Source organism: Lentinula edodes, assembly GCF_021015755.1.
Source record: "Lentinula edodes strain Le(Bin) 0899 ss11 chromosome Unknown C8R40scaffold_26, whole genome shotgun sequence".
Taxonomy (NCBI): domain Eukaryota; kingdom Fungi; phylum Basidiomycota; class Agaricomycetes; order Agaricales; family Omphalotaceae; genus Lentinula; species Lentinula edodes.
Window position 1 is genome coordinate 307456 of NW_025764332.1, and position 26238 is coordinate 333693.

Consider the following 26238-nt stretch of genomic DNA (forward strand, 5'->3'; position numbering starts at 1 on the left):
CCAAGTCATGATGAGGTCAACCTCTAACCTCGACAGCATAGTGCAGCCCAGAACCCTCTTTTCCGACCGTGACCACCATCTTCATCCTGTTCTCCAACCCTCCCCATCTGATCATAAACCGCCATGCTCCGTACAGGACCCGGTGCATGTATGTCCCTTGTACCTGTTCCGCCGGTCGTCGTGCCCTCTCGCGAATTTGGGCCCTTGGGCATCTGACCATACAAGAACGATTCTGAACCATTGTTTGGTATGCCGTTCCCGTTCCCGTTTGGCAACCCCGGAGTGGGAATAGGGGAACTTCGACCAAAGGCGGTTCGATCTGGATTGCTTCGATAGCCGTTAGGAGTTGGAGCGGTCGCATAAGGGTGAGGTGTTGATATACCAACACTGGCGAGAGCGCTTGCCTCGCGTTGTTGTTGGCTCGCGCGCCGACTAGCAGGTGCCAAAGGCTGAACGCTTCCTATATCACGAGGCGTCGAATTTCCCCGCTCACCATTTGCTGGTCGTCGACTGCTTTTGACATGTGCGGGTGCGGGGCTGACAACGAGTCCCGATGAAGTATTGGTAGGGTCTTGAGCCTGTCGTGACCCACGTCGGTGAGCACCATGTTCACGTTCTCGCCTGTGTTCACGATGCGTTGCCGAAGAGCTTGCGTGAGGCTGAAAGTAGAGATTAGACATCAATAAATATGTACAGAGGATTTTGAATTTACATTAGTAGCTTCCCAACCTTTGCCACCATTGAGAAGCATCCAATCATAAACACCGTCGTCGGGCTCGTCTAGCGTCTTCAAAACCTTGGTGAATAGTTCACGAAGGAAGTCATAGTCTGGAGTTTCCTCGAAACCAAGCTTTCGGACATAATTCATGTAAATTGCAAACTCCTCTGATGAAACTTCAGTCGCCTGAAACACATTGTAAAGAGAAAGGCACCCACCGGGGAAACCTTCACATAATTCCGAAATGGCGGTGGTCTGCTTCTTTTCACCAATCTTTTCATACTTCTGCTTATTGGTTGCAGCACGTAAGCCTTGCCACGGTAGACCGCCGCGGAGGAAGTACATGAATACATGACCCAAAGATTCTAAGTCATCCCTTCGAGACTGTTCACGACCTAAATGGGTATTGATGGACATGTATCGCGCAGTACCAGAAAGCGACTTGCGCTCTCTGTAAGGTATGTGGATTTTGGTTTTCGGGTCACGGTAATGCTTCGCCATACCAAAGTCTAACAGCGACGCAAGATTAATATGACGTCAAACGGAAGAACACATAAAAAGAAGCGTATTTTATTGAACATCCGAGGACCAAACTCACCAATAATGTGTATAGTGTTAGCAGTCTTGGAACCTGGTACACCGATCAAGAAGTTATCGGGTTTGATGTCGCGGTATATAAGGGACTTTTCATGGATTGCTTGTACCCGAGTAACCTGAGTTTGATGATGTTAGCACTCGGGTCATACGTCGAAAAACAAGAGAAAAGACGATAACTTACCATTTGTTTCGCGGCCATGCAAACAGTTTTAACGGAAAACTTGCGCCCACACATGTCAAACAGATCTTCAAGATTTGGACCAAGGAGATCAATGACCAAGACATTGTGCAGCCCTTCTTGACCAAAATGGTGTACTTGCGGAACACCCGCTGAATAGATAGGTTCGAATACGAAAAGAGAATGGAAAGACGAAAAGACAGACGGGTGCCATTCAACGTCCTGTAAGAGCGGAACTCATCCCGTAATTGAGGGGCATCGGATTTTCGAGGTTCCTAGGGTGGGTAGGGTGAGTAGGTCGCCTTACAAGAATCGGTCGAGCGTACAAATTTGATGGCAACGGGTGTGTTGGAAATCATCTTGGTTCCTGTATGTTATTTAAGTTAGCTTTGGCAAAAACTGCTTTACGTTTTTAGAAGCCGCCAGTTCACAGCACATAGGTGAAAGCAAGGGAGGTTTTGGCAAAAAGAGACAAGGAGTCAGGTCATCAATCAGAATGACAGCTCACCTTCGAACACAACACCGAATGAACCTTCACCGATCTTCTTCCCAACTTTGTAGTGGCTACCGACGATTCCATTGGATGTTGTGGACTGAGAAGGATGTGGGGAAGACGAAGCAATTACATGAGGAGTAGTCATGACGGTGACTTATATGGTAAACAGTCCAGCCCGAAATAGGACAGAAAAAGGAATGAACTGGAGTAAGCCAACTTGAGGAGAAAGAAAAGAGACGTTCACGGTTCAATGACCGAAACTTCAAACGAGATATTGGTTAGCACGTGGCCCAGTCCGGCCGTCGCCGGTGCCTCCAGCAATACACAGCTCTCTCTTAGTTCCGAAACGTCTGAGTGGCCCTTGGCCAGTCCGTTGAGCTGATACATTTACCGATGAAGATCTCTTCAAACTCTCAATGAATTTTAACCCGCCTTACTTTGAACATTGCTTCGAGCTTTCTGCACGTCTTCCTACCTCCGTCTTACCCTATCGTTCCGAGAGAGTCGACGATCAGCAAACCTGCTTGGACATCGGAGACTATTGACTATCAGTTGATGACAGCCCAGTTCGTGCTGGATGTCTTGAACGTTCCAGATTGAACTGGTGCAGCGATAATGTAGGGCATGTATTTGGCCTCTCAATAATGCATATGCAGTAAGAGTCTGCATAACAACATGTTGGAACGAAATCATCGCAGTCCCCGTTTCAAAGCCGTATGCTAGCGTATCCTTCATCGGTATAGTTCGTACAGTCCGCCTTTGCACGAAGCCGTTGCAATTCGGAGCCGCAGTTGACTCAATTTTTGTGTGTATATGTAAATTTACAATTCCGGACATGTCAGTGACTGCGAGGTTCATGTCTAACAACGCAGATATTGGGCTCCCCAATCCTCCCAATGATTCAATCTCATCACTTTCGTTCTCCAACAAAGCTGATTATTTAGCCGTTGGAAGCTGGGACAACTCGGTAAGCTTTTCTTCATTCCACCTTAATGTATCCAAACGTCGGAACGTGTTTACTTTTTGTAGGTCCGCGTTTACGAGGTCTCGCCGCAAGGTCAATCTAAAGGGATAGCAGTGTATGCTCATCATGCCCCGGTATTATCAGTTTGCTGGGACCAGGCAAGTGCTCTTTAATGTGGTTCTTACTACCTCATAACAATACATCACAAATGGAAAGGAAAACAGCCGAATTTTCTCTGGTAGCGTTGATAACACGGGGCACATGTTCGATGTTGTGACTGGGCAGACTACTCAAGTAGCACAGCACGCCGGGCCCGTCAAGATCGTGAAATGGGTGAGCATGCCGCATGCAGGAGTACTAGTAACTGGAAGCTGGGACAAAACCATTAAGGTGTGTTTCGTTTTGCAACTTGCCTTATGCTGCTCAATCTCTTCTAGTATTGGGATCTACGCGCTCCCTCGCCTATTGCAACCGTCAAACTCCCAGAACGGTGTTATGCTCTTGACGCAAGATACCCTCTGATGGTCGCAGCTACTGCCGAACGCCGCATATTAACCTTCGACTTGGCGCAATCTCCAATATTATATGAAAACACTGCTTCTCCGCAGAGGTTGCAGACTCGTGTTGTTACATGCTGCCCTGACAAGATTGGGTTTGCTGTAGGCGGCATCGAGGGGAGGGTGTCATTTTGGTGAGTTCTCGACTCATCATTCATTGTTTGTTCCAGGATTCACAACTTGTCTCCCTAGTTACCTCGAGGAGAATAACAAACGGTATTTTGAATTAATGACAGTAGTTCGAATATTGGAGCTCACCCGATCGACAGTAACGAATACAGTTTTCGATGTCATCGTCAAAATTCCAGTTCAAAGAAGAATGATCAGTCCCTCATTTATTCTATCAATGATATCAATTTTCATCCTGTACATGGCACTTTTTCTACTTGCGGTGCGTGTCGTGCAGGATGCTACAACCTGCATGACTGAATTGAATTGTGCTTACTGCAGGTTCCGATGGGACTGTCCATTTCTGGGACAGGGATGCACGAATGAGATTGAAGAGTGCGTATTCCGTTGTGACTCGTGACCTCTGCCCTGTTCATTTTCCCATTTTCCTTTCTTTCATACTCGACGTTCATCCGTAACCGCCTTTTTTTTCTTACCTACACGTCAGGTTTCAATCGTGCATCTGGTCCGATCGTATGCAGTGCCTTCAACAGGACAGGCTCAATATTTGCTTATGCGGTATCCTATGACTGGCACAAGGGCTTCTCCGGCATGACCAGCAAACAACCCAACAAAATCATGGTCCATGCTGTCAAAGATGAAGACGTTCGCAAGAGAGCGATGAGAAGCTCATAGTATTATGCGATCAAGTCATCTTGATATCTTTCTATGCGTACATATAAACACATCTTTTAATCGTGTATATTGTCAGTCTGTTACTCGAGACTGACCTACACCTCGGAATGAACAACCAAATTATCAACCAAATTATCTCTCCCAAACCTATGTATGGTGTATGTCCCTTGTACAAAGCCCCTGGAAGCCCCAGAACCCTGTCTGAAATTATGTATTTTAGAGGCCAGAATCAGCCATTTTCTTGTCCAAATATTATTGGACCTTACTTAGCGTCTCTTAGCATATTTTCGAGGCCGAAAACATTGCGTACACTGCTGCACGGAACTTTGGTATATTCTTAAGAATCGGAAGGAAGAAAATTCTTATGAATGCACTTTCAAGAATATCGTCAATATCTATATTGGATCCAGAATTCTTGTGAATCTTGAAGAAATTTCCTGACTAAGCCTGCAACTCTTAAGAATATCGTCTGGTCATTCACAAAAAATATTGGAAGTCTCTTTTTTTCTCAGCATTGTCAGCAAAACAATCGTAAAGCCGATTACAAATGTCTGCCAGCGCACTGACAATTTTCAAGTTCTCTATCATTTTTTGTTGTTGTCCTTCCTCCTCAACGTCAACTTGCATCAGCCCACAAACTGGAAGCAAGTGTATGCCACAAGAGTCAAGAGATTCAACGTCCTTCAAATAGTTGCTCCTGCAAGGTCTCAGTTTTGGCTTCAAGTCTCAAGGATGAAAGTCTTCCACCATTGTCAATGTTGTCAACATTGTCAATACCATCTCAACTTCCACCCTCAAGACTTCAAGCTCGAATTCAAGAGAATTCAAGCTCAAGTGTCAACATTCACTAGCACTTCTCAATAGGCAACATAAGTACTAATATCAGTATATAGGGTAGACATGGCATGTAAAATATTGTAGTCGTCGCAGTCTTGTACGGACTCAATGAGCAAATAATTCTCTTTTTTTTAAATGGTCTGATATTTGATGTTAAATCATCTGGTCATGGGCCAGGATCTGTGAATAAGATAAGTAGCTTAGAGACTGTACTAAACTGGACTCACTCTTACATGAAGTGAGTCCCCAATTCTACAAGTCTGATCTGAGGTTTGGCTGGGGCTTGGCCCCGTGCTCCCACCCATGGAGAGGCCTGAACATCCCAGACAGAGCCATAGCTCCTTCTTGGGTCTTGACATTTATGGAGGGAGCTGAAACCCCCAAGTAGAGCAAGGCTCATAATGTATTAAAACTCTATTTCTATGTTGTTACCTGTTATACATGCTTTGATAAACTTTTTGGATATCTTATTAACTTTATGGAATGAGTCGATTTTGTCTCGAAGTGTGTTCCACTGGGATTTTTTGTAGGCCTTTGCAATATGATCTGGGAGTATGCTTTCCAATCTTCTCCAGTATAATAGGAAAGCTAGTGATGTCCATCATCCATTGGCTGCCACAATCTCTGGGGGTACTCCTGCTAAGAGTAGCCAGACTGCTCCTCCGATTCTGAAGCTGTGGCCAAAGACTGCTTGGAGTGCCGCTCGGTTCCATATGTCAAAGCAGAAATCTAAGAATACTTTCTTCACCATATGTTGTGGCTTCCCTTTTTCATCAATATATCCAAACAATGAGAAGTCCTCTGGCACTGCATTCTTCAGGAGGTGTTTCCGTAAGGCTTTTGAAGGGCATAAGAACTCTGTATTATCTCCCATGGGGCTGGTAGCTACTACCGGTGCTCCTTCTTCTTTCGTGGTTTTTGTCCATGGGATACAGAAATGGACCGAGGTTGGTTTGGAATTGAAAGTTATGGCTTTCGAATCTCGGATAACGTGAAACTTCAGGTCAAATGTGTTTTGTGATGGGACTGTTAATTCGCCTAGCCGTCGACATGCGAAGAATGCAGTGCAAGCGAGGGCCCAGATGGCACAGTGGAATGGGATGGAAAAGTTGAGTTCTTGGTGCAGGGCTTTCATATGCTCAATGGTGATGGGGTGTCGTGGGGGTCATTTGTGATGAGAGCCTTCGACGTTAGCTCCCCATCTAGCTTGTCGGATTCTGCGTGAATCTGCTGGCCAAGGGGCTCCCATTGTCTCATGCCAAAGTCTAATGCCAGATAGCCAATTTGAGATTGATTTTCCAGATACTTTTCCTGCATAGTGTCCAATGAAACCGATAATAAGTCTGTCTGATGCTGGCATGCGGTCGCTCTCGCTAATGCCCATCAAATCTCCAAATTGGTTGTAGCAGAGTAGGCCCACAGCGTAGACTTCCTTTGTTGTTTTTACGGTGCCTTTTGCCATGATTGCATCGCCTAATTTGATAACTTTTGCTGGTAGAGAGGATGCTTCCTCGAGTCTCTTCTGTATTGAAAATGGTGTGTTCCATGCATGGATGTGATTGGCAGCTTGTACATTTGGTCGTAGTGGATTCGGATCGAGTTTGCATCCCTTCTTGGGCTTTCGGTTGGTGAGTTTGAAAGGAAGTTGCTTTGGTTGTTGTGATTGTTGTGTACTTGAGGTGGTGGGCATTACAAAAGGGTCAGAAAAGGGACTGTGAATTGATGGTTTATTATCATTCTTATATTTACTTGGGGTCGGTATCAATCGTGTAGTGAATGGGTCATCAAGAAAGGTATGAGAATTGATTCGAGAACTCGAAGCGCGCGGAGCAATAGTTCTTGCACCAGAGCTGACTGGCGCTGGTATTCTGTCAAAAGGACTGTGCAATGTAAGTTAATGAGTATTTTGTCTTATCTGCGTCTGGAATGCAAATTACCTAAACATAAGTAATAACATTACTGAGCTCATCTGGGAGCTGGAATAAAAGAGGTAGTTTCTTATCCTCTGGTCCCAATATTCCGCGCGAAATTGGATCAGCCGGATTCAAAGCAGATTCGACATATTCAAGTTCAGTTTGTATAAAGAGTGGGCCTAAAACGCCACAGGTATAGCGGACAGACATATTTATCCAATAATTGGAACTGCATGCTTTTCTTATGGCACCAATAGTTCCTTGGTTATCAGAATGTATTAGAATGTAGATGTCATAGAAGCCTTTGGCTTCGAGGATGTATGTGAGCAATTCGATAGTGACAGTTTCGAGCCAGCAGATATCATGACCAGGTATTTTCCAGTTATTGGCCAGGCAGAAAGCCATACAGGAGTCTTCGAGGAGGATGCCGATTCCCCAGTCTGTAGAAGCATCAACATAGATACCCAGATCCAGTAATGGTCCTCTGGGTCGTAATTCGCGATAGAAGTCTGGTATGCTGAGGATGTCATGTCACCAGTATAATTCAGTGAAGACACTGCTTGGTGGATATCGTCCATCGTATTCTTCATGCTCCATGCGATATGAGGCCATGAAGTTTGAGATTGGAGGGAGGTGAAATCAACTGTTAGCGTATATGAATGCAATGTGGCAGAGGGTTCCGTGAATGGATTCGACTCTGACGAGGGGAGCTTTGCATCCGTGGAATTCTTCTAAAAAGTTTCGCACGCGATTCAGATATTTTAGGTGTTTCTCGTTCAGTAGGCTGACTTGTTTCAGAGGTAGGTTCCAGTGGAATCCTGTGTACATGGTTTCGAAGGTGAACTCTGCATCTCCTTTGATGTCGGCTGGATGAAAAGGAACATTGAGTGGAGCGATGGATTTGAGCATGCTGGTGCAGTCGTAATCGTAGTTTCTGAAGTCGTTAGGCAAGCGGATGGCAAGGAGGTCATCTTTGTATTTAGAAATGGGTCCAATTCCTTTTTCTCGCCAAATGTCAATTACTGCACCTGATACCATCCCTGCGCTGCTACTTGCTGATGCTGCACCAAAGCAGTAGCAGTGGTCTGCCCAGAAACTGCCATTGGGGTCTTGTGCTACAAGGAATGGCTTATGGTGGGGGATAAGCGGTATTGTTCTGTGGAATTTCGCGATGTCGATTGTACATGCTTGTGTTCCTGGGGGCGCCGATGAGATCTGTGATGTTTTGGTTGGAATCAGAATTATGGAATCATTTTATATGGAATTATGGGAATGAGTGTTTGGAATAACTTCATGGAATATATGGAATTAACATTCAAATATTAGAATGGAATTTGGAAGTGTTAGATGAGAGGTATAGAAGAGAATTGGACTTACCAGTGCAACTTTAGAGGCAGTGTCGAATGATGTTGGGAATAAGTCCTTCACAATGAAAGAATTAACGGATGGGAATTTATTACCGTCGGAGTCTTTGCCTTCCTTTGATAGGTGATGACAGACCCGATACTTTGTTGGTATCCCTGGCACTTGTATCTGTTCAGCAACAATCAATGGGGAGAATACAATGGGACCGCACATAATGGACTCAATTTCCTTGAGTGAGAATGGGCCTGACATCTGACCTTTGAGTTTTTCTTCTGTGAGGTAGTCTTTGACGACCTGAGGGAATTTTGCTACTGAGTTGTGATTGGGAATAATGATCGATTTTCTGAGTTGAGGCATTTCTCTGAGTGGCGCGCCATTTCAAAGGATGTTCACGAGAAGTGGGTGCCGGTCTAGGATATTATGTGTAGTGAGTTCGAGTTCAAAGGCGTCTGTGTTATAGGGAGTGACAATGTGTTCATAGATTTCGATGTGTTCTGCTGGAGTGTCTGGCAAAGCTTGGCGTATAATGATAGAGTTTTTGAAGTCATGGAAAGTGAGAGGTGGCGAATGGAAGATTTCCATGAGGTCCTCTTTAGACAATTGGGGGTTGGGTGGTGCATTCCCACTTGAAAGCGTAGTGGGAGCTACTGCCGCAGAAGGTGCAGCAATGTTCCTTCTCACAACCTCTGCATTGTCCTCGCAGGTTCCAGTACCAGCAGATGTTTTTTCCCCCCGGCGTGCTGATGAGGCCTTTGATGTTACGGGCCCAGCGAAACAGTCCATTTTTCGTGTCGTCGCGTCCATCAAGTTTGTGACCGCGGGCGGCGCATCCGAGGCAACAAGGGGCCGCAGTTCTATCCTTGTTGCCTGGTTAAAAGGGCTGTTTGCTTGTTGCAGGTGGGGCTTCCGGTTTACACGAGGGTGCTTTCGAAGTTGAGGAGGATGGAGTCTGCGTTGGAGGGGAGATGAGAGAGGATGAAGCGTATTTGGAGTCTGAGATTCGTTCCACGTAGACGAGTGTCCATTCCTGTTCGTACATATTGCCGTCGAAAGCATATAGCTTGGATTGATGCTCCTTTCGGAGCTTGACTTCAACCTTGAGCCAGTATGCAAAAAAGTCCTCAGAGTCCTGTTGGTTCAGGAAGAATGCAAAGTGTTCAACATAAGAGAGAGCTTGAGGGGCCTCCTTTCCCAGATCTTCATCTCTTAGGCATTTGAACTGGTAGAAGTTCTTCACTGCCTGACTCCATTGGATGAAGTTGAGGTCCTCATCGCAGAATATACCACCCGCCTCTTTGACCCACTTGGCTATCTCCTTGAGGTCAAGAATGTGTAGTTTGCCCCTAATATGGGAGATTTTCACTCGTTTCAGCTCGGGCATATGCGTGTTGATCAGGTCTAGGTTTTTGTTGGTGAATAGGAAAAGAGGAAACATGGGGAACACGTTGATAGTGTTGAAAAGGAGTGTGTCGAAGGTTGTGACGTGTGGACCAGCGGATCGAGGTACTAGAGTGACCTTTCCCATCTTCCGTTTCTTTCTCACACCTTCTTCTGCCTCTTCTTCTCTGCCTCTTGTTCTGCTTCATCCGTCTCCTTTCTCTTCGTTCTTCTGCCTGAAGAAGTCTAATGTGTCAGTGGTTAGAAAGTCCTTCAGTCTCTCGAAGATGGTCTGGTCCTTTCTGACATTCTTGAGGGACTTTGTGTCGATAGTCACGAAAGATGCTATATCCGAGGCATCCTCTGTGGCATTTCCTAGCTGGTATTCGAGACTTTTCTCTCATCGCTTCCGGTTCTCTTTGTCGATTTTGAAGTTCAGTTTTAGTTTCAACACAATGTCCATTTTTTTGAAAAGAGCTGATATTTCTTTGGTTTTGTGAGTCTTTCAGGCTCTGTTTTCGCGGGATAAGGAAGGATACAACTGAAAGCCTTTCATTGCGGCGGATTTATGACCAATTTTGCGAATATGACGCGTAAGATGCGCGAGGGCAATGAGAGACGGGAGCAAGAGATCTTAAGCGCTCAGTGCGCACTAAGTCATCTCTCATACGCAGGCCTTATCTTATCCTAAAATGAGCTCCTTTGTTTGCTCATCACGGACATGAGCACGCGAGTCGCAAGGCATTCAAAAATCTGACAATATCCTCAAAAGTTCATTCAAAATTCTTAAGAATTGTAGTTTTCAAGAAATTCTACAGGTTTGGGTGCTCCTCTATCTCAGGATTTCCTTAAGAAACCAGTCAAAATTCTTAAAAGAGCGCAACCATAAGAAAATCATCGAATTCTGCGCACCAGTGTACCCTGTTCTACCTTCGGGGGTCTGTTTAGAAGCACTTGAATTCTCTGTCCAGGCTGTCCAAGACTCCCTCCAATTTCCAAGTATATGGAGGTATCAGGGAGGTATATGGTTTCTACGTAGAAACATGTGACGATCTCGCTTACAAGTCACACGAAATGGCGCAATTCGTTGAGCGGCCTTGGAAAAATTGGGGTGACGGTGTACATGTACAACTCCGAATATCCTTCAAGCTTGAACCGTTAGACACATGGGTATCTATCATTAACCACCTTTATGATTAAATTTGCCCACTTATCTTTTATAGAAGCCTTATCCAGTCTTCATAACTTACCAGATTCCTTGCATGCGCTAGATTCACACCTAGATTCTCTACGTGACAGACAAGCTCTTCTCCTCCACCAACTTGAACAAGTCAACGCAGATATATCTATGGCAGAAACCAAGCGCGCGCGGATTAACAATGATAACGTGCTCATATCAAAGCTTCCTCCCGAACTACTTTCACATATCTTCTTATCATGCCAGAAAGAGTTCCATGCCTTTCAAATCATCGCCTCTCAGGTATGCAGTCGCTGGAGAGAGCTAGCATACGGTACACCAATGTTGTGGGCCGACATTAGGATACCCCTCGAACACTCTTCGCATATATCATCGCGTCAACACAAGTTGGAAACCTACCTCAGTCGTAGCGGTCCTTCGTGTCTTTTCGCCGCTCGCATCCACATTCAATCAAACCTCGATTTTTCCCCCTTTCTGAGCCTTATCGCCTCTCACATCTCACGATGCTCCCATCTTTCGATTTCGGTATTGAAGCATCCGAAAGCCTGCCTGCTTTTGCGCGAGTATTTAGAGTCTTTGCAGGCTTCTCAATTGGATTTTCTTGCTATTCACGTCGACTGGGCAGACAGCGGTCCTTATGACCGAATCATGAGCAATGTACCTCTCATTCTCAAAGGAGGAGCACCTTCATTGACCTCTCTGCAGCTCACTGGGATTGCTAGTGGTCTTCGACCCCCAATCTCCAGTGGCATCACAACTCTGCACCTGGACGGTGTATACATGTTGGATCTTACTGTCTTCGACTATAGGAACATTCTGGCTGCTACGCCGTCTCTGGTTAATCTTTCTCTCCGAGGACTGAAGATAGACCAACCGGCAGCAGGGATGAAAGAGTTGCAGACATTGGAACTCCCTCAACTCCGATCATTGCGTTTTCGTGCAAAGGACACCGATCATCCTTTCACCTATGCCAATTCCTTGCTTACCGCATTACCGCTAAATCAGCTGGAAAACCTAGTCCTGTGTGATATGGATAAACTATGGTTATTTGACTTTCCTAATGTTAGAGATCTCTCGCTATATGCATGCAATTTTGGGATCAGCGACATAGGGCAGTTGATGTTAGCTTTCCCATCCGTTGCATCTCTGACGCTGGAATCTGCGTCGCTCCTGTATATGGCCCTCAGTATTGAAGGTAAACCTGTCTGGTGGCCTGATCTGCGGGCGCTCTGTGTGCGCGATCTGGCTATTAATGACGTCCCTATTCTCTTAAGAATGGTTCAACGACGTACGCAGATGAATCATCCTGTCGAAATGGTAAGCTTTGACATTAGAAGTCGTCGTCGGGCAAGCAGCATTCTCGGTACGCTTGAAGTCTGGACAAAGATTTATCGCATTGGAGATTATCCAGAGCCATGGCCCCCAGGAGTAAATGTAGATGTGATAGAGGATGATCGCTTCTGGGAGATCTATTGATCACAGGCTCGATTGCACTTCCCGTCATGTACATATCTCGCTTCTCACCAATCCAAGTCATACTTTTCCGTTATGACTCGCCGGCTCACCAATATTCTAATCTCAAGGTTTACTCATTTTCTGCGAAATGGTCATTCTGAGCCTTTCCAGCGCAGTTCGACCGATTCATAACCCACTCGTGAAATGACCCGGAACCTCCGAGATGATCTCTGGACTCGAAGGCCAACTTTGAGCACTATGTAGGCAGTGGTGACGGGAAAGTTACTTACAAATTCAGTAAATTTCCGGCGTGAACAGTGAGATCCCCCTTAGTCACACCTTGCGATCGCATAATACAGTCGTGTGTAAGCCCATTATAATTACGCCTATTTACTTCGTTTGTAGTCAGCGTCGTGTCTCTTATTTATATATTACAGTTCATAATCATTCCCCACCATTCCCGACATCTACAGACTCCCTCAGATCGTCACCAAATACCCAGTCGCAGACTACAGAATATCTCTGTATTATCATGTCTGCCTTTAATCGACCAGTCAAGCTAACCGTGATCAGCGATGTGGTATGTCCTGATTTTCCGATCTGATTAACTGCCCTTGGGATGCTCAGTAGTTGTCTGTAGATATGTCCAAACTGCAACATTGGCCAGCACGAATTAATTGGGGCAGTTTCCTACTGCCAGGACACCCTGCACCTTCCATTAACCTTTGAAATCGAGTTCTTGCCCTTCAGGCTCATTCCTACCCGTATTCTTCCCGACGAAAACACGCCGAAAGTTTCCAAGGATGAATTCTTTACTAGTACTGTAGGCAAAGAACCTTGGGCTGCAATGCAGGCGAGTATTATGAAATGGTCGCAAGAGAAAAACATACCTATGTGCGCCGCTATATCGTTGTGTTGTTGTCTTTCGAATCTGATAACATAAATATACAGAGCCTTTAAAGGTCTTGTCAGCCAATCAACAAGAGCTCATCGTCTCTCCCGCAAAGCCTACCAAATTGGTGGCCAGAATAAGCAGCTGCCATTCCTTTGTGCTGTTTTCCGCGCGTACTTGGAAGAAGGGAGAGATGTTGCTGACCTTGACGTGCTTTCGGACATCTCTGAACAGACCGGCGTCATGTCAAAGCAGGAGGTTCAGTAGCCAATACCTTTTTCACTTCATTCTTGCTGACGTACTACCAAGGCTCTTGATTTCTTACATTCTGATGAACTACTTGAAGAAGTCAATACTATGTGTGAAAAGGTCAGGTCGAAGGTTACTGGTGTGCCCATGACCATCATCGACGGAAAGTGGTGCGTACAAGGAGGCCAGTCTTCCGACGTATTCATTCAGGTGAGCACGACATCGTTTGTTGATTACAATGCCTGGGTTCTTCTGCATATCCTTATACTTTGCGCTCATGTATTTCTAGATTTTCAAGAAACTCGCCTACACTGGAGTGAGCGCTGCGCCGTCTCCGTTCGCAGCCCCGGTGGTAGCTCTTACTGTCTGAAATACCATAATACCTTCAATATCGGAGTATCGTGTTTCATTCGTCCGGGCTTTCTAACTTTTACTAATTTTCCGACATTTTATTTTCCGGCTGTGTCTCCTTATCTGCACTATGTAATCGTTCTTTTTATTTTTCTAGTCTACTTCAAGTGACAATCTTCTATTGGAGCTGTAAGTCGTGTATGGCTAGCACTGGCCCGTCAATTCATACCAAAATAACCTCATGGTTATGTGTTTACTATGCGGGTACGGGTTTACAAATGTCTGTCACCGAGCGACCCCCGAAACTACACTTAGTATCTTTTTTCTCTTGTTCCCCTCTTAGAAATCGATATGCCCGAAACTTTCACTGAATTCCCAAGCGGGAGGACGACATGCGCCACAACTCGAGGCAAAGAAAGATGCTAAAGCCCAGAATGGTAGATCTGAGTGAAGCTGGAAAGCACTTAGGTTAATCAGCAAGAGCCTGCAATCACGTCCGAGATACGCCCGGCGGTGATAGTTGGGTGCACTTCAGATCATGGTTATACATAAATGTTTGATTTACCATTCATGCAGCACCACGAAGAATATTTGAGTAGAGCTTTAACCATTAAATTGGCACATAGCTTAAGCACCCATTGAAAGATGGTTAAGTCAACGGGGAGTGCCAGAGAACTACTGCTTTCTCTGTATAATTTTTAACCCACCTCATGTGCGTCAAATTTAGTACTGTACTGTACACTCCCGGAAATAGCTGTACGGTAAAGATAAGCACCACTGCCTCTTACTAGACCATGCGAAAATGTTGGGAGAATCACTTGCCTATTAGATGCTATTAGTCCGTGACACAAACCTGCGGCGTGGAAGACTGGAAGTGTGTAGACCCAGGAGCCCCAGGGAGCCCTTCGAGATAAGATTCGAAGAACAATGGAAGAAAGGTTAACCAACACGGTCCAATTAAGGAACAACCGAGCAGAACGATCAGGGAGAAAAATCTCGCACACCAAGTCGACGCCTGAGTCTGTAAGTTATAATGTCGTATTATGAAGGCGAGTTAGGGCGAGTTACAGTTCTGCCATTCGGCTCAGTATCACTTGGCTTCGTTTGAGAGTTGTGATGGAAAGCTATCGGATAGATCCTGTACTGGCGAATCTATGTGATAGTCATACTAAAAGCGCAGCAAAGAGCGAGCGAACATCTATCTTCCATCATTCCTCATGAATTTGACAACAGAAGATCGCGGTGCGTGAGCAAGACATCACTCATCATAATGTCACGGGTTTTTCAGTGGCCTCTGTCGGATAGTAAAACAATATTTACTCCCTTCATATTTCATCTTCTTCACTGCGTTTTGATCCTGACCAAGATGTCTTTCTTCGGGACATCAACGACGACGAATACGTCGGCCACAGCCGAGAAAGACATTGAAATGGCTGACCCTCCGACTGATTCGATATCTTCAATGTCTTTTTCCAGTCAAGCTGATTATCTTGCAGTCGGGAGTTGGGATAATAGTGTAAGCAAACTATCCCCTCTGCTCTACTCTGTCCAAAATATACTATTTACACAGGTTCGCATATACGAGGTCTTAGCTGGAGGACAAACAACAGGAAAAGCGATGTATCAACATCAAGGACCTGTTTTATCTGTCTGTTGGAACAAGGCACCCATCTCTCTCCATTTTCTCAACTGTCTGAAATGAATTGACTCTTTTTTTGAACTTCAAGGAAGGAAACAAAATTCTGTCTGGTGGTGCCGACAACGCGGGTCGAATGTTCGATGTCCAGACGGGCACCACAAGCCAAGTCGCTCAACACGATGCGCCTATCAAGAGCGTGAAATGGGTAGACGCACAGTCTGGAATTCTTGCAACAGGAAGCTGGGATAAAACAGTGAAGGTGCGTAAATTTGACTGACGCGTTTCTTCTGTCTTCCAACTCATACTGGTCTGCAAAGTATTGGGATCTCCGCACACCTCAACCAGTGGCTAGCGTCACCCTCCCCGAGCGATGTTATAGCATGGACGTCCAATATCCACTAATGGTCGTTGGTACCGCCGAACGGCACATTCAGATCTTCAACTTATCCAATCCCACTACTGCTTACAAGACCATGCAATCTCCTTTAAAATGGCAAACACGTGTTACAACATGCTTTACTGCGTCTGCAAGTAGTGGATTCGCAGTCGGAAGCATCGAGGGTAGAGTAGCTATACAGTATGTGCTGTTTACTTGTTCATTGGTCTTGCTCATTTTTTCCTCTCTAGGTACGTTGAAGACAAGGATAGCAGGTAAGCACACTGTATATTTCTTAGAATAACCTATCCTCATCTTTCCCAGTAACAACTTCTCGTTCAAGTGTCATCGACGAGATTCTACGCCCACTGCCAAAGATCAATCTATGGTCTACGCAGTGAATGATATATCATTCCATCCCGTCCATGGTACCTTCTCCACTTGCGGCAAGTCTCCCGTGTCCCATTTCCTTCGCTCCAGACGCATGATGAGTACTATCACAGGTTCCGACGGTACAATACACTTTTGGGACAAGGATGCTCGCACTCGTCTCAAGAGTAAGTCCCAGTCTCTACATTATCTCTACATCATTAAGATACCTTATTAGCTTTCGAAGCTGCTCCCGGACCTATAACTTGCAGCGCTTTCAACCGGACTGGATCAATATTTGCCTACGCCGTGTCTTACGACTGGTCTAAAGGGCACTCTGGCATGACACCTGGACACCCCAACAAACTCATGCTTCATGCTTGTAAAGATGATGAGGTCAAGAAACGCCCAAGAAAGTAGTAGTTGGGCATTCTTGTGTACATACAGTATTCATCTTCGGTGCGTCCACTTCTTGCTTTGGTCTCTACACAAACTGACTTTTCATTTCGTTTTCAATACAGAACTTGCTTGGTCTGTAAACAACTTTATTAAACTTGTTTTTCAAGGCATGCACAATATTATATCAATTTCAACAATCTTCGAGCGCTTCGAATAATAAAAATACACAACGGAGCAATCAGTTTACACTACGCGCTCTGAATTCTGTGAGTTCGTGTAAGTATGAAATTGGAGACCACAATCAACAATCTACGGTACCTTTGGAGACATTGACAGCAAGCAGAGCAGGTTTACTTCCTGGCCTTCCAAGCATCTTTTACGCTCATTTTAGAAAACTTCTCGACAACGTCACTTTCTATAGGTGGAGGATTCCTGTCGGCAAGGGAACCTTGACCCGCGTGCGTACTCGGCTGATCTGACAAACCGAGCCCACCATGACTACCTCCCCTCTGACCCATCGAACCAGGCGCCGTAGCATGCCTGACTGCAGAGCTTTCACCGACGCCGCTTTGATTGTGAGCTGCAGCCTGAGTTAGCACAGGATGTGCTAAAGACGAGCTGGTAGAGCTGCTTTGGCCTTCTTGATTGGGTGCCTCCGTTGCTGGGAAGTTTACATACGGGAGGCTTGTCTAGATGCAGATCAATGCGAATGTCAGTCAGCTGTGCATGCAAGGTCACAAGAACCACTCACGGGATATGCACCAGCGGGGACTTGGTAATGAGTATTGGCAGGGTCAGGTTCAGAGACGACGTAGGTTCTTTGCCCTCCATTATAGGGAACAGGTTCAGGACTGAAATCTACCTGTTTCTCGTACACATTGACACTTGAAGCGGTTGATGAGGGAGTAGAATGTGTGGTACCGAGCACGGCGAACGGAGAGTGGAAGGAGCGTGTTGCTTTCGGATATTTGATCGTTTTGGACCAGACACGAGATGCACGAAGGATTTGGGACATGGTGGTTGGGAAAGAAGGGATCGATAAACATGAGAGACTCCAGAGCAGTCGTTTTAAGTGTCAAGAGAAGCCCTGGGAAATTATCTAATTCTTTGGCTTTGGGGTACGATGATCCATTCATTACCTCAATTGAGATTTGGACACCAGAAAATTGCCTTTTCCGGGCGGGCACAGCAGCCAACTCCACTCCACTCGAAGCGGCAAGCGTCTGGGCGGGGTAGGTAAAATATAGTTTTCTAATCCTAGGCCTAATGACAATGGGGTTGAACAAATGAGGCCACAAACGCAGATGAACGCGGTAGACCAAGGCAAGCTACAATTTCGAGCTGGGAATATCCCGGATATATTCCAAAACCCAACACAACTCTCCATAAGTTGAATAAGTTCAGGGTAACATTTAAAAACGATGGTCCCACCAGAAATCGTATGAACCAAATGGTTCGATACCTGATTTTTTTTCGGACACAACTTGAACTTTTTCTTATTGGAGGTAGGCCTGATATGGTACGTAGATTCCGTTGTGAAATAAACGTTTGTGGTGTTGTACTTCCAACTCGCATGTAGAGTGAGTTTCGCCATGGATTGATCACACTGCTATACTGAAGACTGTTGCTGAGGACTGAAAATGACAAACGATCTCATACCATACGCAAGGGCTAAAAGTACATGAAGTGATTCTACTAAACTTTGCAGGAAACGATTTTTGAGCTTGTGGAATCATTTTACGGTCGTTACTACACGCACTTGGACTGGTCTGTCCGTCATTCATTAGTGCATTATAGATGTTTACAATATAATTAAGTCAGATAACCTTCCTGGAAGTCCCTCGATAGATTCTCTATAGATTGGGATCGAACAGCGAACCCATTCAAGCCAAAGGTGTGAGTCAGGCGTTGCTGTCGTACTACGCTAGTGGCTTTATCTCTTCTTCTACAAAATACTGTCTCTGAGTTGTGGAATGAGTTGAAGGTTGTTTCGCCGCCTTTGGCTTGGGCCTGTGAGTGTCCACGGCATTGATAGGAAGGGTATATCTAAAGATTAAAAGTAAAACAGAGTAAATAGAGGTAAAAATCGCGTTATGGGGTAGCCGCCACTTACCGCTCCTCGTCACAGCCATATGCCTTCGGTGTAAGTTTAATGACAGTGTGAAGAGGTATCTTGATGTATGGTAGATCGGTTTGAGGAAGGTGGTGGAAGTATGCATATCTGTATCCCATGTCAGACGGTAACGACTACAACGAGGGAACAAAACAAGGCACGCACAAACAGCGCAGAATAGCCTATAACAGTGGGCTCATAAGTCAGAGAAATAGATTCAAGTGGAAGATTAATAAATAAACAGACTTGATGCCCGATGATTAAGATATTTTCTTGTCTTTCCAATTCCATAATGACAGGCTCCAAGCGAACCACGACGTCGCGATAGGACTCTCCCCCACGATACCTATAGTTAAACTTGTCCTCGTCACGATTGGCGTAATCATCAGGATATGCTTGCTGGAAAGGTGCTCAAGTCAAGTCATACGAACACAACAAGAGAAGAAGCAAGCCAACCTCGATTTCTTCGTACGTCATGCCGTCACAAACACCCGCATCGAGCTCATCTAGAGATTTCCAAGTGAGCTTCGTATAAGGAAGGTACTGGGCAGTTTGAATGGTTCGCTTGAGGGTGGAAGTCCAGACCTGACATACCAACACGAAGTCATCCTGTTGCCTCGAGAGCCGACAGATAAATGGTTATTGGCTCACAGTCAATGGTTTCTCCCCAATATTGTCGGTGATTAAAGCAGGAAGCGCTTTCGCATACTGCATTCCACGAGATGACAATAATGAATCTCCACCAATCTTGCCTTCCACATTATACTGACTCTCCCCGTGCTGACGAATTATATCTTATAATCATGCTTCAAGACCGCCAATGAAAGATTTACTCACCCTTGAGAAAAAGATATTTCTCGGGCGAATGTGCAAGTTCATGAGGTAGAAAGCGATCCGACTGGAAAGGTATCCATTGATACGGGACATCGTGACTTCCTCTCCGACATTCTTAATGCGCAGGTACGATAGGTGCGGCTCGGTGATCGTTTCGTAGACTTTTTCGTACTCGCTGATTCGGCGCAAAAAATCTTTCCGTGCCTCATCGGGGGACATGTCTTTGTAGTCAGGATCACCTTGGCTGACTTTGAGCTCGACATTCGCAGCGATCGTTGCTGGATCGTCGCAAAAAGATTCCAGGAAGATGAGGGTCATGCCCTTCTCCTTGGCCAGGCGTGCCTCGATCTTTGCCCTGACAGACAGTGATGATCAACAAACTACAAACGTTGGGTGCTCGAGCAAAGCAAACCTTCGGTCTTTGGTGCTGTTTGTAGCATCTGAGGGATTAATATCATGTCTATCAAATATCGAGGATGGCAAGCAAGCCAACAGACATACCATGAATTCCAACGTTTCCTCCTTCCTTTAACCACTGGATGAGCATCTCTAAACTTTCTTCCGCAAGCTTATCGCGACTTTGCGTTGCTTGAGCATTACTGTGACTGAAAAACTCTGCAGTGTGATTCTCTTTGACGCCTAATCTGGGTACATATGTTATTATTGATCATCCAGCGTGGATGCATCGAACAAATAGCTTACTTCTGAGCCTTCTGCCTGGCTTTGGTCCGTCGCAATTGTCCAACGTTGAATACCTGCGTCGTGTCAGTGTCTTCATTGATGAACGGTTTCGTGATCGATAATACCTTGACGTCGTATTCGAGCCACTAAATCATCTCAGATCAGCAATTTGCGACGTGGGTTGCATGAGATGACGGACTCGTAGATATATCATGAGCTTGTTGCTGAGATATGACTTGCCTCGAGCAGGTAGCCCGACCTTTACAGATATAAGGAGGCCATATTCATCGCAATATAACGAACCTGAAACACTCACCATCGCCACGACGATCTTTTGTTCTGAGTAGTCCGGTTTAGCAACTACGAAATGATTTAGAAACGGTTCAAGAAACGAGGCTGAGATATAACGCACCTTTCTTCCCTATACCCTTCACAGACGGAGGCGGAGATGGTGCATTAGATCCTTTTCTGCTTGCTACGGTCGATTCGTCGAAGCGTTTGAGCCTGCCATGTAAAATAAGTATCTTGATCGATGAATAAGGTTATAAACGCACATTGGCCCTCCAGCGCCGAACAGAGCAGGAGGAACATTCGGTGAAGCAGGAGCAACAGTGACTACAGGAGCCAATTCGCCGGAAGCCTGCATGTTTTCGAGGGCGTCGGATGCTCTCGCTAGATCCTCTGCGATTCCACGAGAGGCGGAGTCAGAGTGGAGAGCCCCAGCGTCAGACATGGGTAAAATATTTTTGCAAGAATAGAAACTTCGTAGATAGCCAACAGATAGCAGTGGTTTGTCAATTTGAATTCTACTCTATGAGCGCTTGAGCGTTTACAGGTGGCGCGCTAGTTCGGCCGAGACCGAAAGCCGCCCCTCTCTATTGATTCAAGTGATTCGTTCGAAGATAACTTTACTTGATAATTGGAGAATATTGAAGGGGAATTTCAGGCGGAAGTCATCTCTCTCTTGGTGAAATTAATACGCACGCACAGCTTGTCTACTGATTCTCTAGCTTTCCCGAAACTTGCAGCGATAGGAAATCTATGCTACGGATACGACCTACCTAGTACCGCCTACTCACTAAAACATCTAGGACCATGCATCATTTGGCCTTAATTTCGAGCGAAGCGAAGCAATACTGGTATCTCATCGACGCATTGACAAAGAGTATATAGAAAAGGTGCTAGAATGAATGTGTAATGACCCTCATACACCAGCAGTGAGCGGACCGACTTTCTTCTAGTACACCTCCACCTCCGTGTCAACTTTGCTCAGTAATGCGGGGTTTGAACTACAACTGGGCCATGATTGAACTATTTTTCCTCCACTCGACTCCTAAATTCTAGCTTGCGAAACTACAACAAACCTTCCCCAGGACTCCGTCACAGCGAAGCATACATATGTATGTGGTCGTGGACGAAGAGAGTCAGATTTCAGACTTCCTCGAGTTTCCAGGGACTGGGTTCCCGGTGCGATGTTGTACCAAAGAGGCAGCTGTCGAGGTTTGTCCAGACATCACTCGAAAAGTCTGTACAGGAAAGGTAATCGAACGGGGAACAGACAGACCTACTGTTTGCTAGACCTGAGGCCTGATCTTCCACATCTTCTCCCCAGCCCTTCGTCTCACCCGGGATGGTCTTCATCATCACCTCTTCGTCATAGTCGTCAACATCAACATCTTCAGCTTCACACCGGTGTCGAAAGCCTAGCAAGTAAGAACCCCGGGAGTACTTCTCCATTCGTCTCCCGCCAGTGCAACAAGATAGTGGTTTGATATTCAAATTTTCTACAAAGATATACATGGAATACATACATGATTAGTTACACTGCAATCTAATAAGGAATGACCAATCTCAATGTGTATACAACACAAGCGAGGAATGGCGGTCGGGATGAATGTCGTTATACCTTTCGTGTAGTTCATGCCATCTGTCTCATGCGGTAGCGTCTATTATTGTTATTCAACCGATCTGCACTGAGCTCCCCTCGATGGACACCCTTGCTTTGCCGGAGGTCATAGTAGAACGTTAACAAATAGAACGTGAAGCCCATGGCGATAATCCACTCGAATATACCTGGAAAAGACAACAACATCAGCTTGAGATCACTGGGTGGAATACTCGTTGATAAGGAAAAGAGAGCATCTTTACCTCCTACATTCACGACTTTAAACTCTGTACCAGCGAAAGCAAAAGCGAGGATGATAAGAATGCCAGCGATGATGGATTTCATCCAATAACTTCTCTTCAAAAGAGGGGCGTATTGAAAATCTTTATAGATCCAGCGAAACTAATCAAATCATGAGCACGTTAAGCAATCATACAACGTCCGCGTGAAAGGCATATACGACGAACCTCGACGACTGTAAAAATCGCGCTCAGAGCCACTCCGACAATAAACACCAATAAAAATGAATCATGGAGGGTTTTGTGTCTCCTGGTATCGAATATAGAGAGTAGGATGAGGCCTGCGCCGCCGATTACGGAGCCTAAGATTGCTAGTGAGCTGAAAACGCGTTCTCTGGTGCGCATGTTGGGCATCAGCCTGGAACAAATGTTTTGAGCATCACCATGTACTAATTTCCAAAGAAACAACAGGACGTACCGACCGGAATGCCTGAGATATCGTTCGATAATGAGATCGAGAATGAAGCTTATTGAAGTTATGGTACAAGATGTGATGAACAGTGGCTTTAGGATGTCCGCTGCAATATCGGAAATGAAGGGTACGTGTTGGTTTGCGGCCATCGACACTACGAGTAAAAACATTAGCTTTAAACAGGCGCATGCCCTAGTCAATATTACAGACCATAATGTGGCCTGCCCGTCGCGAGCCAAGTTATAAGCATTGCCCACAAAGTACCTGAATATTATTCAGTTCAACAGAAATTGAATAGATTTCAAAGACGTACCAAACCAAATGAAAGCTCCCACTTGAATTTCGTCACGGTTGAGCGTAACAGAACGAAAGATATGACTAAGCGAGACATACCTATGGGGATCCAGACATAAGCCCAATGGTGTCGCTGGTGGGAGAAGATGGCCATAGAAATGTGGACCTCTGAAGCTGCAGGGCAGAAGTTGGCAAGTACAGAAATTTCAAAAACGCGTTTCTTCTCTTTTGGCTCCGAGAAACTGTTGATGATGTCATTTCTTTCTTCTTGACGTCACAGAACTGCGCTTCTCCATTCGGTATTCAAATTTCCGAAAAAAGATATCGATTCTGGGGTGGAGACTGGAGCGAGAACTCTCAGAAAATTCATTACAAATATTGAGTAGACATCCTGTAAGTGTTTGTCGTTCAGGCCTAGGAGACCCTGGAAAGATCTGGACGACGTTGAGGCCTTGAGCTCGAGGCTCTAGCTTTGGGCTTGAAGACTACGATTATCAAGGTCTCTTCTTCCATGCTCATTTGTAATTTATAGCTTAGCTAGATGATTATTGAATGTTGTATGTACGTATACAGATATTTCAAAAATTTTCAGTGGATGACTGTCATGAACCTCCCACACAAAGTCCAGTATAATTTAATCAGAGATTAAGCTCTCTATCCAATTGTCTCGCCAACTCTGCATCCTTCTCCTCTTGCGCCTTCCGTACCTCCTCTGCCTTCGCATAAGGCGGCGGCGAATCAGGCTTTCGCAACGGAACAGGCGGCGCTCTGACTTTCTCCAACTCCCGTTGACGCTGTCGTTCCTGTTCCAACGTTCGCTCCTTTTCTTCTCGCTCTGCTTCTTCCTGGTCAAGTATCCTCGCTAATTCTGCATCTCTTTCTTCTTGTTCCCTCCGTCTGGCTGCTTCTTGCTCAGCCTGGCGAAGACGAGATTCGTCTACTGGTGTGCGAGACCGTGTTGGTTCTGAAGGAGGAGGACTCAGGGGGATATTGAGATTATGGGGAGGAGGAGAAGTACTTGTGCTATAGGAAGGATGTTTGGCGGGAACAGGAGGAGCGGGGCGATATGAAGTTGGTTCGGCACTTGCCGTACGCCGGTGGTGGCTGCTGAATGATGAGGAGGAAGCTCCTTGAGTTTCTGTAGGAAGAGGAAGAGGCGTTTGATATCGTGCAATCAGATATGGATCAGGTAGATCAGTACTGCCTGAACTCGACGTCCGCGCCGGCTGTTGTTGAATGTGCGAAAACGATGCGGTTCGTTGGTGCACATGAACTGGACTTTGGTACGGTTGACTGTTGTAAAAACCATTTCCATACCCATTCACGGTGGGGTCGACAGCGATAGATGGAGCACCAGGGAAATTCGGTACCGGAAAGGATAATGGCCCTTCGGGTTGAGAGGTGGAGTTCCAATCCAGGATAGAGCTTGGGTTAGAAGACTGTCGGTGTGTATGTGGTTGGATTGAAGGGACATTCGATGAGTATGATAAGGAACTATTGCGATTCGATGGGGGGACAGGAGTTGACGGCGATGCATAGGGGATCGGACCACCACCTGATACTGGCACAGGTGTCGACGGAGAGTAAAACAAAGCTCCATTGTGGTTATAGTTTGATGGGGCTGGACTCGACGAAGTGTAAGGATTCGGTGTATGTGTCGCAACATATGGCACAGAGCCCGTTGCAGAGTTACCTAAATGTGATTGACGAGGAGGAGATGCAGAAGACCGACGAGAAGGATGTGGATCTGACTGCGGATTACCAGGCCTAAGTATGGAAGGCACTGCTGGAGGACTACTCTGCGGTGCACGACCGGTACCGGGGGGGACGGTAGCTGGCAGGGGCAGCTGCTGTTGCTTTGGACTGACACGCGTGGGTCCAGTTGTATATTTGCTCGGCGCCGCCGTGGGTCCTGGTTGTAATGTACTGGGTACTGCCACAGGACCAGGCTTCAACGTACTAGGTACTGCAGCAGGGCCGGACTTTAGCGCATGGGGAACTGCAGCTGGAATAGTGTTGGATACCGCCGTCGTAGGAGGATAGCTGCCGGGGATTGGTAAAGATCCCTCTTTCGGAGGAGTACGAGGTCCTGATTGCTGTTGCTGTTGCTGAGCGGATGCATGTAGATTAACAGATGACGTTGGGCGGTATAACCTGTCAGCTGGAGACATCTTTGATGGTCTTCGAGATAAATTAGCGGCGGTGGGCGGGGCAAGTAGTGAAGATGGGGGATGTGCAGACGTGAGAGGTGCAGACGTGAGAGGTGCAGACGGGGGAGGTGCAGGACCGTTGCTATAATATGTAATTTCGAGATAAATATCACCCCGCTGCACATCGTTTACTTGTAGTGGGACCCATTCTACAGAAGATATATTGAGCTTCTGGATCATTCAGAGTCAACATCCATTCGGCACATACCATCGAATTCACCGCTTTTCAACGTAGCAGTCATATCGACTTTGGCTTCTCCCAAAAGAGTGTCATCTCTGTGTTCCTTGGCAAAGCACGATACCTCGAGCTCTCTGTACTTCTTCGCTGTGCCTTTCTTTACCGAGAATCTAAGCTCTGAGTCCCACACGGGATGCTGACCACCTTTGTAGTCGATTTTTGTTTTCTTTGTGATACCTACATCAGATGAGATCAGCGATACACTACTCCTAGTATGAATGAACGAGATCTTCACCGTTCAAGGATACCTGAGCGTAGACATCTTGTTTGAAAAAGTGTTTGTCGTTGAGGTTTTGGGCTTTGAGGACCACGATTATCAAGGTGCCGATTTCTTCTTCGTCTCCAGACATGATTTGTGTTTATGGGTCTCGATGTGACGGGAAACTTTATAGTTGTGCGCGATGTATTATAATTTAGTTCATGGCAGTGTTAGATGAAAAGCGATGACCACTGCTAACGAATTGATAACGATAAATCATGCTCTTCATGATCATTGCTGCGGCTTTGCTTCAGGTCTTGGCTTTTCTCACGAGTAAGG

At 45.8% G+C, this 26238-nt stretch overlaps 11 protein-coding genes across 11 annotated transcripts; 4 read left to right on the plus strand and 7 right to left on the minus strand.

The window, feature by feature from the left end:
• Positions 1-23: 23 nt before the first annotated feature.
• Positions 24-2134, minus strand: C8R40DRAFT_1050245 (kinase-like domain-containing protein; the record flags this gene model as incomplete). The annotated part of the gene is made up of 8 exons (XM_046224611.1): positions 24-659; positions 695-885; positions 937-1227; positions 1317-1431; positions 1497-1645; positions 1699-1768; positions 1820-1860; positions 2002-2134. 8 exons carry the CDS (start codon positions 2132-2134, stop codon positions 24-26), a joined length of 1626 nt encoding a protein of 541 aa, XP_046084506.1.
• A 690-nt stretch (positions 2135-2824) lies between these two features.
• On the plus strand, positions 2825-4314 carry C8R40DRAFT_1172609 (Poly(A)+ RNA export protein; the record flags this gene model as incomplete). Its single annotated transcript, XM_046231882.1, has 8 exons — positions 2825-2956; positions 3019-3096; positions 3170-3343; positions 3391-3644; positions 3703-3726; positions 3780-3901; positions 3961-4014; positions 4127-4314. The coding sequence occupies 8 exons, from the start codon at positions 2825-2827 to the stop codon at positions 4312-4314; spliced, it is 1026 nt and encodes a 341-aa protein (XP_046084507.1).
• A 2002-nt stretch (positions 4315-6316) lies between these two features.
• On the minus strand, positions 6317-6841 carry C8R40DRAFT_1172610 (uncharacterized protein; the record flags this gene model as incomplete). The annotated part of the gene is made up of 1 exon (XM_046231883.1): positions 6317-6841. One exon carries the CDS (start codon positions 6839-6841, stop codon positions 6317-6319), a length of 525 nt encoding a protein of 174 aa, XP_046084508.1.
• A 2459-nt stretch (positions 6842-9300) lies between these two features.
• Positions 9301-9954, minus strand: C8R40DRAFT_1172612 (uncharacterized protein; the record flags this gene model as incomplete). Its single annotated transcript, XM_046231884.1, has 1 exon — positions 9301-9954. One exon carries the CDS (start codon positions 9952-9954, stop codon positions 9301-9303), a length of 654 nt encoding a protein of 217 aa, XP_046084509.1.
• Positions 9955-10875: 921 nt separating this feature from the next.
• Positions 10876-12799, plus strand: C8R40DRAFT_1113498 (uncharacterized protein). The gene is made up of 3 exons (XM_046228468.1): positions 10876-10980; positions 11034-12600; positions 12657-12799. Exons 1-2 carry the CDS (start codon positions 10973-10975, stop codon positions 12478-12480), a joined length of 1455 nt encoding a protein of 484 aa, XP_046084510.1. The 5' UTR covers positions 10876-10972; the 3' UTR covers positions 12481-12600; positions 12657-12799.
• On the plus strand, positions 12800-14369 carry C8R40DRAFT_1113501 (thioredoxin-like protein). The gene is made up of 5 exons (XM_046228469.1): positions 12800-13039; positions 13100-13353; positions 13411-13609; positions 13661-13810; positions 13890-14369. Exons 1-5 carry the CDS (start codon positions 12992-12994, stop codon positions 13968-13970), a joined length of 732 nt encoding a protein of 243 aa, XP_046084511.1. The 5' UTR covers positions 12800-12991; the 3' UTR covers positions 13971-14369.
• Positions 14370-15244: 875 nt separating this feature from the next.
• On the plus strand, positions 15245-16934 carry C8R40DRAFT_1113505 (WD40-repeat-containing domain protein). The gene is made up of 9 exons (XM_046228470.1): positions 15245-15467; positions 15522-15614; positions 15679-15849; positions 15908-16167; positions 16218-16241; positions 16291-16412; positions 16470-16523; positions 16574-16794; positions 16857-16934. Exons 1-8 carry the CDS (start codon positions 15318-15320, stop codon positions 16753-16755), a joined length of 1056 nt encoding a protein of 351 aa, XP_046084512.1. The 5' UTR covers positions 15245-15317; the 3' UTR covers positions 16756-16794; positions 16857-16934.
• A 150-nt stretch (positions 16935-17084) lies between these two features.
• On the minus strand, positions 17085-17749 carry C8R40DRAFT_1161668 (uncharacterized protein; the record flags this gene model as incomplete). The annotated part of the gene is made up of 2 exons (XM_046230155.1): positions 17085-17423; positions 17486-17749. 2 exons carry the CDS (start codon positions 17747-17749, stop codon positions 17085-17087), a joined length of 603 nt encoding a protein of 200 aa, XP_046084513.1.
• A 620-nt stretch (positions 17750-18369) lies between these two features.
• Positions 18370-21217, minus strand: C8R40DRAFT_387080 (bifunctional 6-phosphofructo-2-kinase/fructose-2,6-bisphosphate 2-phosphatase). Its single transcript, XM_046234893.1, has 15 exons — positions 20917-21217; positions 20775-20866; positions 20679-20722; positions 20562-20621; positions 20488-20508; positions 20384-20436; positions 20183-20325; positions 20094-20121; positions 19685-20036; positions 19499-19627; positions 19304-19432; positions 19094-19246; positions 19013-19029; positions 18848-18955; positions 18370-18780 (listed from the first exon to the last, which is right to left on the minus strand). The coding sequence occupies exons 1-15, from the start codon at positions 21093-21095 to the stop codon at positions 18654-18656; spliced, it is 1635 nt and encodes a 544-aa protein (XP_046084514.1). The 5' UTR covers positions 21096-21217; the 3' UTR covers positions 18370-18653.
• A 907-nt stretch (positions 21218-22124) lies between these two features.
• C8R40DRAFT_1149832 (Frag1/DRAM/Sfk1) lies at positions 22125-23443 on the minus strand. The gene is made up of 7 exons (XM_046229536.1): positions 23352-23443; positions 23272-23292; positions 23169-23222; positions 22965-23112; positions 22715-22904; positions 22511-22649; positions 22125-22435 (listed from the first exon to the last, which is right to left on the minus strand). Exons 1-7 carry the CDS (start codon positions 23404-23406, stop codon positions 22281-22283), a joined length of 762 nt encoding a protein of 253 aa, XP_046084515.1. The 5' UTR covers positions 23407-23443; the 3' UTR covers positions 22125-22280.
• Positions 23444-23784: 341 nt separating this feature from the next.
• C8R40DRAFT_1113522 (uncharacterized protein) lies at positions 23785-26219 on the minus strand. Its single transcript, XM_046228471.1, has 3 exons — positions 25936-26219; positions 25671-25877; positions 23785-25611 (listed from the first exon to the last, which is right to left on the minus strand). Exons 1-3 carry the CDS (start codon positions 26048-26050, stop codon positions 23891-23893), a joined length of 2043 nt encoding a protein of 680 aa, XP_046084516.1. The 5' UTR covers positions 26051-26219; the 3' UTR covers positions 23785-23890.
• Positions 26220-26238: the final 19 nt, after the last annotated feature.

Bases quoted from the DNA above. Each gene is read 5' to 3' on its own strand.
- C8R40DRAFT_1113501 (XM_046228469.1), top strand. From the start codon at position 12,992: ATGTCTGCCTTTAATCGACCAGTCAAGCTAACCGTGATCAGCGATGTG. The intron at 13,354-13,410 runs GTGCGCCGCTAT...ATAAATATACAG, and splicing joins CAAGAGAAAAACATACCTAT to AGCCTTTAAAGGTCTTGTCA. The intron at 13,610-13,660 runs GTTCAGTAGCCA...CGTACTACCAAG, and splicing joins GCGTCATGTCAAAGCAGGAG to GCTCTTGATTTCTTACATTC.
- C8R40DRAFT_1113505 (XM_046228470.1), top strand. From the start codon at position 15,318: ATGTCTTTCTTCGGGACATCAACGACGACGAATACGTCGGCCACAGCC. The intron at 15,468-15,521 runs GTAAGCAAACTA...CTATTTACACAG, and splicing joins TCGGGAGTTGGGATAATAGT to GTTCGCATATACGAGGTCTT. The intron at 15,850-15,907 runs GTGCGTAAATTT...TGGTCTGCAAAG, and splicing joins GCTGGGATAAAACAGTGAAG to TATTGGGATCTCCGCACACC.
- C8R40DRAFT_387080 (XM_046234893.1), bottom strand. From the start codon at position 21,095: ATGTCTGACGCTGGGGCTCTCCACTCTGACTCCGCCTCTCGTGGAATC. The intron at 20,326-20,383 runs GTAAGCTATTTG...ATATGTACCCAG, and splicing joins GCCAGGCAGAAGGCTCAGAA to ATTAGGCGTCAAAGAGAATC. The intron at 20,037-20,093 runs GTTTGCTTTGCT...ACTGTCTGTCAG, and splicing joins AACAGCACCAAAGACCGAAG to GGCAAAGATCGAGGCACGCC.
- C8R40DRAFT_1149832 (XM_046229536.1), bottom strand. From the start codon at position 23,406: ATGGCCATCTTCTCCCACCAGCGACACCATTGGGCTTATGTCTGGATC. The intron at 23,223-23,271 runs GTACGTCTTTGA...AATAATATTCAG, and splicing joins GGGAGCTTTCATTTGGTTTG to GTACTTTGTGGGCAATGCTT. The intron at 22,436-22,510 runs GTAAAGATGCTC...TGTCTTTTCCAG, and splicing joins TAAAGTCGTGAATGTAGGAG to GTATATTCGAGTGGATTATC.
- C8R40DRAFT_1113522 (XM_046228471.1), bottom strand. From the start codon at position 26,050: ATGTCTGGAGACGAAGAAGAAATCGGCACCTTGATAATCGTGGTCCTC. The intron at 25,878-25,935 runs GTGAAGATCTCG...CATCTGATGTAG, and splicing joins CGCTCAGGTATCCTTGAACG to GTATCACAAAGAAAACAAAA. The intron at 25,612-25,670 runs GTATGTGCCGAA...TATCTTCTGTAG, and splicing joins GAAAAGCGGTGAATTCGATG to AATGGGTCCCACTACAAGTA.